Below are 11,791 nucleotides of genomic sequence, written 5' to 3' on the forward strand. Positions count from 1 at the left end.
TTTGTAAAATGCTACAGAGTGGTGCAGTGCTTGCACCTGATAGAACTAGTTTCTTGCTGTATATGACATCATGAAATTTCCAGATTTGTTCTTACTGGGATTAATAGTGTATTTCTCTTTAACAGCATTGAAAACTGTTTTTTAACCATTAACTATAGTTGATTCTCATTATTCATGATAGATACATTCTATAAAGTCTCCACGAACACTGAATTAGTAAATGCCAAATGGTTGCCCCTAGGGAAATGCAGGTTTAGTTTCCTGCAAACTTCTGATCATATTTTCATCAACTGATCAGTCAGTAATAACTGTTAAATGAGTGTTTTCATTTAAAGACACCATATTTGATAGGTATTGCTGATTCATTAACACTGAGCTCAAAGCCAGCAGAACTCTAACCCTGGCCTGAACATAACTCATCTAACATACAAGTTCTTTCCATAAGGCACAGACAGCCCTCTTTAGCTTACAAACACCAGACAGTGATTCAGCACTACGCTTAGGGACCATTTCAAATGATAAAAGTAAATGGTGAAATTTCAAAAAAATTTGAAATGTACAAAAACACAAACATGCAAAAAACATGCCTCTACATATACCATGAAAAGGGCACTTATTTATAGAATGAGAGCTGCATCAAGGAGGCAGACCATCGCCTTGCTGGGCCTCAGCTCGGAGCATGTGTGTCAGACAGCTCAAATGTTTGTCCCTCTGCACCTGTCCATCAACGACCACAGAATCACCCCAAGTGCTAACTTCGGGTTTATAGATAAATTTTGGTGAGTAGGCAAATTCGCAAATATAGACTCTGTGAATAGTGAGGATGGACTATATATGCCAGGCATAGGTCAAAATACTTGGTATGCATTATGACACGTAATTTTCACAACAACCCTAAGAAGTAAGTCCTGTTTTTTAAAAATTACTTTTATTGTTACTTTTACAGAAGAATAAGGTAAAGCTTAGAGAAGTTACCCAACTTGCCCCATGTCACACAGTTCATGAGCCATAGATCCAAAACACAAACTTGATATTTCATGCAGAGAGTGTTAGTCTGAGCTTACATTGGCACCAGGGTTGACATTCAGCCACAATACCCATCAGCCATGCTGGTCACTCACAGAGCTGTCCATGCTGATGGTCAGTGCCATGCTCTCCTGGTTGTTAAACATTTTTACTATCACCCCTGAAATTTCCAGATTTGTTACTTCATACTTTATGTGTTACAAATTCCTTTTTAAAAACTCAGGCCATGCATGAGTTTGTTGATCAGTGTTTCCATTTGTGTACCTTTCTGAGCATGTGTCATATGTCAGACACTGTACTGAGGATATACAGGTGGATGGGACTTGGTTCTTGTGCTCAGTTTAACGAGATCGCACATATGGGCTGGTTGAAGCTCCAGGTGGGGCCAGGGAGCAACAGCTCTTCCTGTGGGTTGGGGAGGCAGGGACAGCCTCCCAGAGGAGAGGCTGGGTGAGCAGTCATAAAGGCTTGCAGGTGAGAGTGGGGAGCTTACTAGAAATGGGGTACCCACCAAGGCACTGTGGAAGAGCACTGGAAACCCAGAGACTACGTCTGCACCCTTGGTAGTCAGGTGACTTGGGGGGTGTCAGTTCAGGCACCTGGCAGGAACAGTTGCTGCACAGCCCACCCATTGGGGTGGCTGAGAATCAAATCTGAATGACATGCTAGGTGTGAACAGTGTAGCTCACTGCAACAGCCTTGCTAAGCCGTCTTTGCACCTCTCCCTGTGCCTTACACATGGGAGCCGCTTAGTGATTATCTGTTGGTAGTTACCTGGTGCCGTTTCAGTGCTGAGTGCTGTGGATGACGCGTCATAGACCCAGCCCTTTGCAACAGGATTAGGGGCCTGCCTTGTGCATCTGGCCTGAGTGTGGCCAAGCTTCAAATGCAAAATACCTGAAATTCAAGTATTAACCTTGGCCCCTGAGGTAGGAGTTGTCCTCAGAATATGCCTTCACAAATGAAAGAGATCTTACGTTACTCCCCATTTTACAGAGGGAGTGGACAGCAAAGGGACTATAGGACGGAGATGCAGCCCACTAAGGGTAGGGCCTTGGTCAGAACAGATGCTTCCTGTTGGTGGTGTAATTTTATTCATAACCTGGTGATTTAAATTGCAGGAGAAACAAAAGAAAATCTTTGAAATAACATAAATACGAATTTTTAACAATATGAGCCCATATTCCTTTCCATGAAACATATTTTAAATTGGAGTAAAGGGGTTTAGCATGCTTTTCGGTAGTGTGGAGGTTGGATGGTATTGCCTGGATTTAAATGAATGCTGTGCCTTTCTGCTTAAATTGGAAGACACCATACTGGGAAAACAGAGGAGTAATGATGGGGTAATGGGGGGCTGGAACTGTGATACACAGTTTCACCCGGGCCTCCTGAGATCATGGGGGAGTTGTTTTTTACTCATTCTCTGAAGATTCTTAAAAATGTGTATTCTTAGATCTGGCAGTACTTACACATAGAGTCTGGCTTCTCCTTTGCTAGCACCCAGATCTGGAGCAAGAAAGTACAAGAAAACCTTCCTTTGGTAGTCTGGGTGGCAGTTTTGAGCAGCGCCCAGGTGGCACGATGTGCTCCGTGCTCCGTTAAGCTCAAAGTGCAGGGATGGGGCAGCTGCACTGGATGGCAGGCGCTGCGCAGGTCTGCGCCTTGCTGACGAGCCGGTTCTGCCCAACAGACAGAGTGCAGGGCGCCGGCCTTCCCATGGAGAGCGCCATCCTGCACGGGAAGCTGGAGGAGCACGAGAAGGCCCTGCGCATCCTGGTGCACGAGCTGGGGGACTTCGCGGCGGCCGAGGACTACTGCGTGTGGCGCTCCGAGGGCCGGGCCCCGCCCTACCGACAGCGGCTCTTCCACACGCTGCTGGCCGTTTACCTCAGCCCCGGGCCCTCTGCACATGAGCTGGCCGTGGCCGCCGTGGACCTCCTGAACCAACACTCCACAGAATTTGATGCGGCCCAGGTCCTGCAGCTTCTGCCAAGCACCTGGTCGGTGCAGCTCCTCTCCCCGTTCCTGATGGGGGCCATGAGGGGCAGCGTCCACACCCGGAGGACCTCCCAGGTGGCTCTCGGCCTGGCCAAGTCTGAGAACTTGCTCTACAAATACGACAAGGTGAGAGCCCAGCCCTTCTAGGCAGCTAGCTGCTCGACCAGCTGATTTTTTAACTAAGGTAGATTTTACCTACAGGAAAATATTTTACGGCCATTTCTTCCTCTACAACTTCAACAAATCAAATATATGATTCTACTTGTACAGAAACTAAGGTACCTGTGAGCAGAGGCAGGAGCGGGGCTGGCAGGTGTAGTTTTTCTCCCCTTCTATAAAAAACAAAAGGTGTTCAGGAGAGCATGTGGGACAGGCTAACACTTACTGAGTCCATAGGTCATGCCAGGCACTGTTCTACACTTTACATCATGATATCATCTCATCGACAGTTTTGTGCAGGATCTGCTATTATTATCTCCATTTCACACAGAGGAAACTGAGCACAAAGAATGCACATTAAATGGAAGAGCCCACATGTGAGTTCCTGGCCAAGTCACAGCCCCAATTCTTGGTCCCTGTGCCAGTCAGCTCAGGCCACTGTAACAAACACCACAGGTTGGGGGCTCGCACAGCAGACATTTATTTCTCTCAGTTCTGGAGGCTGAAGATCAAGATCAAAGTGCCGGCACATGCGGTGCCTAGTGGAGACTCTTCTGGCTTGGGGATGGCCACCTTCCCACTGTGTCCTCGGGTGGCAGGGCAGCCAAGCTTTGCTTTTCCACCTCTTCTTTGTTTTAATATTACTTTCAGGTATGCAACACGATGATGTGCTATTTTTATATACTGTGAAATGATCACCTCAGTAAGTCCAGTTAGCATAAATTACCACATTTAGTTAAAATTCTTTTCCTTATGATGAGAACTTCTAAGATTTGCTCTCTTAGCAACTTCCAAATATATAAAACAGTGTGATTAACTGTAGTCACCATATAAGCAATCCCAGGACTGATTTATTTATAGCTGGAAGCTTGTACCTTTTGACCCCTTTTACCCATTTTGCTCACCCATGGCAACCACCAGTCTGTTCTCTATCTATGAGCTCAGTTTCTTTCTTTTTCTTTTTTTTTAAGATTCCACATGTAAGTGAGATCACACAGTATTTGTCTTTGCCTGCCTGAGTTATTTTACTTAGCATAATGCCCTCTAGGTCCACCCATATTGTTGTAAATGTCAAGATTTCCTTCTTTTTTATGTCTATATACTATTCTGTTGTGTGTCTTTTTATCTATTCATCCATCAGTGGACACAGGTTGCTTCCATCTTGGCCAATAATGCTGCGGTGAACATGGGATGCAAATCTCATTCTGAGTTAGTGTTTTCATTTTCTTCAGATATATATCCAGAGTGGAGTTGCTGGGTCATATGGTGGTAGTTCTATTTTTAATTTTTTGAGGACCCTCTGTGCTGTTTTCCATAGGGCTGCACCAGTTTACATTCCCACCCACAGTACACAAGGGTTCCCTTTTCTCCACCCCCTCGATTCTTCTCTTCCCCCTGTTCCAATGGCCCTAACCACGTCATGGGAGGCCCCATCATGACCTCATCAAACCACGGTCACTTGTCAAATACCTGGTCCTAATACCATCACACTGGGAATTAGGGCTTCAATGTGTGGATTTGTGGGGGATCTCCCTCCGGAGGCTGCTGCTTTGTGAGGCCCATCCTTCCATGCAGCTGGCAGAGTGCTCTTTTAGAGCAGGGATCCAACATGTCCCTCCTACTTGGAAGCCTTCAGGAACCTCAGGAAAGGAGTTGAGGCCTGGAAGAGCCGGTCTACCTCCTCTGGCCTGTGCCACTCCATCTCTCACTGCTTGCCAGGAGGTACAGAACCTCCTGAATTGTGATATGATGTCTCATACCTACGGCCTTTGCACCTGCCATCCCTCTACCTGAGATATATCCCTTTTGTGCCTCATGAACACATAGTCAGAACCCAGCCAAAGAACTTCTTCCTTTGTGAAACCTCCACCTCCCAGTTAGCAGATAAATCACCCCTTTTGCCCACCTCTTTTCCATGCATACATTCTTCATCTCCATTTACTAGTAGATTTTGAGTTCTCTGAGGGTGAAGAGCTTCTTCTGTTTATTTCTTTTTCCCTAGATCCAAGCCAAGTGTTTCATAAGTGTTTGTTGAATGACTGATGAAATTAATTAGTGCAGGGTGACTTCACCAAGTTTGCTACTCGATCCAGCCACTTTCCTGGGTTGACACAAGTAAATTGTTCAGAAAGGCTTTTTTTTTTTTTTTTGCAAGACTTCAGTTCTATTTATCAGACAAGAATTGATGGAGTTACAACTCAGTTTTGTTAGTTACCTTAAAAGAAATTGAATTTTATCTCCTAGGATCAGGCTCGAATGTGCCACTAATCAACCACATGGCTTTGAGTGAGCTCCTTATTTGTGCTTTAGGCTCTTGTTTGCAAATGGGAGAATCTGAAATATGGTGATTATGCAGCCTTATTGAGCTTTAATGTCATATGACTTTATAACAAGCCTGACTTAGACATATCAGAGCTCAGAGACATTGGGGAGAGGGTCTGGGGTAGAAATGCCTTGGCCAGACCAGCAGCAATGACTTCTGTAAAATAAGGAAGCAGTTTTGCACTTTCTTTACTTCTCCAGTTACTAGGATGTTACCTCTAATATTCTGTTTCAAGACGTTGATGTTAAAGCAGTCCTCATCAGTAATGCTAACCCACGGGAGAATGCATGTCAACTTTAAAAACCTGGGGTAGCTGTATGTGACAGAATGCTCAGTCTTTATTTCCTTTTGCAGATGAAGTTGAAAGGAAGCTCAGTTCAGCTCTCAGACAAAAAGCTCTGCCAGATGTGCCAGAATCCCTTTTGTGAACCCGTGTTTGTTAGGTACCCCAGTGGCGGCCTTGTCCACACCCACTGTGCGGCCAGCAGACACATGAACCCCAGCTCCCCCAGCCCTGGCACTCGGACTTGAAGAGGCCCTCCTGAGGGTGCGAGAAGGACCCTGAGTTCCTTACCAAGCCTGCTGGGCGCAAACAGCAGAAAGCTGCCATGCTTGTGCCATCCGAGATGAGGGGCTCTGGGGGGGCTTCAGTCAGTGTGAAACGGACTCCTCACTGCTGACCACTCTACATTGAATGTAAATGGAAAACCCTGATAACAGGCATGAAAGCATTTGCCCGTCCAGGTACACAATAATGCAAGACAGATGTTGTCTAGAAAAAAAAATGAGCCTTCCCTGCGTGAGCCAGGCACACTGGCCCCTGCCCCCAGTCATACACTTGCACTGGAGCAGCTGCTTCATGGGGACACAGAAAAGGACTGGACCAGGTGAGAGGCCAGGGCACTGAGCCCACAGCAGCCAGGCCTCACCCCGTGCACCATCCCGCCATCCCGTGGGGTGTGCTGTCTGTCCACCAGGCACCACCCCTGGGTCCTGTCTGTTTCTTGGGATCACCTTGTGGGCTCTGCCTCTGCCCTTCAAATGGCTGACCTTGGGAAAGTGTTTTTGTCCCTTCCTGCTTCCCATCTCACTCTCCACCCCTGGGGAATGCTTCCCGGTGTCCCCAAGCGTTCCCTTTGGGTGAGTTTGTGCTCCTGGCTGCTCACCAGTGAGGACCTGTTAGGAACTGATACAGTTTCCAAGGAGAAGCCACCTGCCACATCTCAGAGGCAACCGTGGGCAGGAAAGCTGGGGCAGGCCAGGCCACGTGTGTGTCGCTTTACTGTCACATTGTCTGCTGATTCAAAACTCCATGATTAACACGTTTGACTAAAAATGTTTATTTGAGGTTATATGATCTTTGTAGTTTTTCTCTGGCTTAGAAATCCATCTATCATATGCATTGGGGATGTTTCTCCTTATTAAAGTCCTGCTATTAAATCCTGGAGAAGTTACAAGGGAAACATTTGTGAGCACAAACTGAGCATGTTTTCAGGAGAGGCAGCTGTTCCCTCACCTCTGAGCAGGGCGGGCAGCAGGTGCCTTTGCCCATGACAGGGACACCAGCCCCCCGGTGGTCCTCATGCCCTTGGAAGGAAGTCCGGTCAGGCTGCCTTACCTCCCAGCACTTTATACTCCTGCTCTGAGGTTTCCGGAAAACACAGGGAAAATGCTTCTTGCTCATCACAAAGTGGGAATTGGTTTTGTGCTTCTGTCTGACATGGCTGAGGAGCTGAAGCTGCTGTTACTCCATGGCCCCCTTTTGGATTTCTTCATTGAGATTATTGATTCTGTATGAATCCAGAGCCTGGTCAGGAGTCTAGCCATACTGGCTTTGTTACAGGATGGTCACAGCACTGTATGGTGTGCATCGGCATTATGACTTGTGAGTCTGCATTTATTCTTCAAGGAGCAAGTTACTAGTACATGCAGTATTGAAAAGCACTGTTTCTCTGTATACTTAATGGGTAAAATCTTGAAGAAGACTTATGATTGCTCCTTCCTACCTACTAGTCTCTTTTTTTCTCTGAAGATCGGTCAATACTTCAAAATGTTTGTTATCCTTTAGAATAATGGGAATTAAAATTGAGCAGCTCCCTCTTTTTACTGAATCCTCTACTGTGGGCAGAATTCCATGACACTGTGACAGTTGTCGCCTGTATTAAAAACCATACTTTTCTCTAACCTAACTCCCACAGGGCTCTTGATTCTCAAGTTGTATTTTTTAAAGAAACATATGACTCTTTCTGAGGGCCTGCTGTTCTGTGGCTGTACCACTGAACAGAGCAATTAGGCTCACCACTCAGCCCTTTTTCTCTCATTAGTTTCTATGTGTCCATTCTAGGTAAAACAGCATGAACTGAACTCAGCTGACATTAGTATTCTGCGGGCAGTACTGTTTAATTCTGTGAACTGTCTCTCTGTTGCTGCCTATCGAGTATCAATGTGGGAGAGCCAGGCTGACTCAGCCCTGGGCCTGTGCTGAGCCGGAAGGCTTGTGCTGATGAGCAGGTAAATGCGCTTGCTTACTCAGGAGTGCAGGGGGCCCGCGTGGCCACGGGGTCACACCATCAAGTTGATGCCTGTCACACAACGAGGGTAGCCCTTGCTTTTTGCTTGCTCTCCTGTGGAAACCCTTCTCCCTGCAACTTTATCCTTCACCCCTGGTTGGATCCCGAATACACAAGATGTACAAATGTAAACTTGTTGATTTTATTAAAATTCTTTTAATTCTTTGTTCTTTCTGTATTTTTTTTTTTTAATAAAAATGATCTTGGTTGAGTGATGGTTTCCACTCCCATGTCTTCTGATCTAAAGAGATCCAGAACTTAATCATCCGAGCCTCATGGCTCCCACAGTGCCCACAGAGGTCTTAGAGGGCCTGCCGTTTAGATACCTTGTCAGCACTTTACTGAATTGTATGCTGCCCACTTGCGAGTTTATCTCTGGCATATTCCTAAGGTGCTCCCTGACATCCCACGTGTTTAAGTCACTCATGCCCTCAGGGCTTTCACAGAAGAGCTTCCTGGTCACTTCTTACACTTCGCCTTATAGCCGCGTGCTCCTAAAAAAGCCTGCTGCCCTGGGATTTCCAACCCTGAACGTAGTCAAGGAATATAACTTTTTCACTTGGTCTCACCTTTAAATTGTTCTTAGAACCTTGTTCATAGCAGGTCTTTGAGAATTCCTGTTGAATGGACCTCCCAGCCCTTCCCTATGATCTGTCTTTTCATTCCAGGTACTATGCTGGCTTGAGGAGAAGGTCTGTTAACACTGCCCATAGCCACCGGCTGTTTTGATGCTGTTCTGCATGCCCAGACAGGCTGGTACATGCCAAATTCACGTGCGTGACAGGCGAGGTGGGGTGTCATGAGATAGCCATGTTTCCAGTTGGAGAAAATGAGGAACTGGGGGGTAGGTGATTTTCTTGGAGCATGAGTCCCACCCAACCAGAGCTCTAGCTGCTGCTGGGGGTCTCCTCAACCCCACACAAAAGAAAAAAACAGCAACCAACCCAGGGTTGGCTATATGCAAGCAGTGGCTGCTTGGAGAAAACCGTGAAGCACCAATCTTAATATCCTTTTCTCATTTCTGTACTGCTGGTCCCCTCTGTGGTTCATTAGCCTATTAGAGTTTAAAGTAGGTGCTTAGGCTCGCCAGCCTAATAACTAGATAGTGAGAGCTTGTGCATTCACACCGCCTGTCGGCATAGTACAAGGCCATGTGGCTGAGAGAGGGAAGGCATGCAAATGGGTGTTGCAAATGCTGCTGTTGGCAGAGGCAAAGACTGGCGCCTGACTCAGTTAAATGGGCTGTGACTCGCATTAGAAGTAATTAGATATTAACTGACACCCCATTTGCTCCTCGCAGATCTGTCAACCTTAGCGTTTGAAATGAAAATGTACAAGAATCTAACCATATGGACTAGAGGCCCTTTTCACCTTCTCAGAAAAGCTCAATGGCTGGAGCACCATCTAAAAGCTTGTTAATACCTTGTTCAGAGGCAAGCACTGGAATTAATGAAGCCTGCTTTTCTTTAGCTTGCAGCCAAGAAGGGGAAACAAATAGCTATAATTCAGTCTGCCATCCAGAGTCATAAATTAGTTAAACAAGACGTGGCAAGAAGGGACTAGAAAGCAATACATACAACTCAACAGACCAAGTGTGGCTTGTGAAGTAAAAGGTTCCCATGAGGAGCCTGGGTCGCACTGGGCCCTGACATGCTCAGCTGTGGTCCTGGGCAAGGCCTTGGTGGTGTTATCCTTGAACTGGAGTTGGGGCTGAGTGGTACCGGAGGACCCTTTGGGTGCTAGCCCTCTGTTCCTGGCAAGGGAAGCCAGGGCAGAGCAGGGGTGCAGCGCTGCCCCATCAGATCGTGGGTGTCTCAGGGTGGTCCCAGCACAGGGGCTCTACGGTATCCCCAAGGATGCATCTGAGCCCTCCCATAACCTCATTACCTGGTTAGCAGTACGGACGTGCCTCCAGCTCACCCCCTGGGACCAGGGCAGCCGTCTGAGTCTGGGAGAGCAGTTGGTCCCTGTGCCCTTTTCAACTGCCGATTTCCAGAGGCCCCGTTCCTCCAGCATCTTCCAACCTCAGCCAAAACTCCCTTTGCCTTTTCTCATGTGCTGTGGCTTCCACAGTCCTCCACCATTACAGCCGCCTTTCTCTAGCAAACATTTTCCAGTTGCCTCACTAGAAATACAGGTTTTTCCTTTTCAGATTCCACTGGTGTCTGACTAAACTGGGAAGGCAGATTCCCAGCCTAATCTCAGTGGGACTGTGAGCTGTGTGACCCAGCTGTGGCAGCACCATGGCCCATCTGACTCGCCCCGGCCTGTCCCGCTGACTGTCACACACGTGTGGCTTACCTCGGGGAACTGGTGTGCACAGGAAGATGAGGGGAGTCAGGCCGCCAGCCTCCCTGCCCCGCTCCCCTGCACTCACATGGGACAGTGAGACTCCAAATTGACTTCTAAATTGTTTTTCAGTATATTGCTGATTTACAGACAACTGTTGGTTTAAACTTATATAAAATAATAAATAATAAATAATGTATAATAATAAATTAATAAAATAAATAACAAAATTTATTATAAATAAATGAAACCAAAATGCTAAGCTTTTTTCTTGAGAATTAGCACATTTCCCAGTTATTTATACATCTAAATGCATTTGATTTCTTTGATTTCAGTTAATATACAAGAATGTATTCACTCTATTTGAGTAATAGAAACATAATTTTCTGTCTAAAAAAGGGATAGGTTACCCTGATTGTTTATAGTTCATAATGCGTAATCAAAACCGAAAGTTTCTGTGATAACTGCCCTTGTACTGTTCACCATTGTAAGAACTTATTCACTATGTAAGAATTTGTTCACCATGTAAGAACTTGTTCATTATGCTTCAGAAGACTGGAGACTGACGAGAATTAGGCTTGAGATGGATTAATGATTGTGCATTGAGCATTGACTCCCCTGTACAGAATTTTATTGTTGTTAACAACCATTGATCAATAAATATGAGAAATGCCCTCTCAAAAAAAAAAAAAGGGATAGGTTACCATACTACTTATATGGCGATAGTTAAATATGTTTTCCACATATGTTAGTCTTCTTGCCATTTTTGTGGATTTTTTTTATTGCAATAAAATACATATAACATAAAACTTACTATCTTAAACTGGTTATTTTCCAGTGGACACTTCAGTGGCCTAACTACATTCACAGTATTGGGAAACCGTCCACCTTCCATCTCCAGAACCCTTTCATCTTCCCAAACTGAAACTCTGTCCCCATTTAACACTCATCCCTCATTCCTGTCCCCCAGCCCCTGGGGAACCCATTCTGTTCCGTGTGTCTGTGAATCTGACCAGTCTGAGGACCTCATATAAGTGGAATCACAGAGTCTTAGTTCTTTTGTGACAGCTTTATTTCACATAGCATAATGTCCTAAAAATTTACCCATGTAGCATGTGTCAGAATTTTTCTTTTCCAAGTGAAAAATACTCCATGCCATGGTTTTTAAATAGTATATTTAGTTGTGCTACAGAAAGACCAAAGTAAGTATGCATAGGTTTATATTGCTCATATAAATTTTATATGAAATTAGAATTGCTATTTTATACATTCTAATCAACATGTAAAATTTAACCCTATAACAACTGCCTGAAAGTTACCCATTTATTGTCCTAATCTCTTCCACTGGATTAAAACAAAGCTTATAAAGGGCCTTAACGCAGGCTCTTTAAAAATGGGTCCAAAATCAGCGCAAGCTCTTTTAAAC

The 11,791-nt window shown here is 45.5% G+C and overlaps 1 protein-coding gene across 4 annotated transcripts in view; it reads left to right on the forward strand.

Annotated features, from left to right (window-relative positions):
- TGFBRAP1 (transforming growth factor beta receptor associated protein 1) overlaps window positions 1-11,146 on the forward strand; it is a 77,591-nt gene extending 66,445 nt beyond the window's left edge. For 2 of the 4 annotated variants that reach the window (XM_037019989.2, XM_017676359.3), the window contains exons 11-12: window positions 2,717-3,150; window positions 5,861-7,987. In XM_037019989.2, coding sequence (XP_036875884.2) covers window positions 2,717-3,150; window positions 5,861-6,037 — 611 coding nt within the window. In that variant the 3' untranslated portion in view covers window positions 6,038-7,987. Of the gene's footprint in view, window positions 1-2,716; window positions 3,151-5,860; window positions 8,242-10,228 lie in introns of those variants that run through there. The other 2 variants (XM_037019991.2, XM_037019990.2) reach the window with 2 other exon arrangements.
- Window positions 11,147-11,791: the final 645 nt, after the last annotated feature.

The sequence above is a fragment of the Manis javanica genome, chromosome 1 (genome assembly GCF_040802235.1).
Source record: "Manis javanica isolate MJ-LG chromosome 1, MJ_LKY, whole genome shotgun sequence".
Classification (NCBI taxonomy): domain Eukaryota; kingdom Metazoa; phylum Chordata; class Mammalia; order Pholidota; family Manidae; genus Manis; species Manis javanica.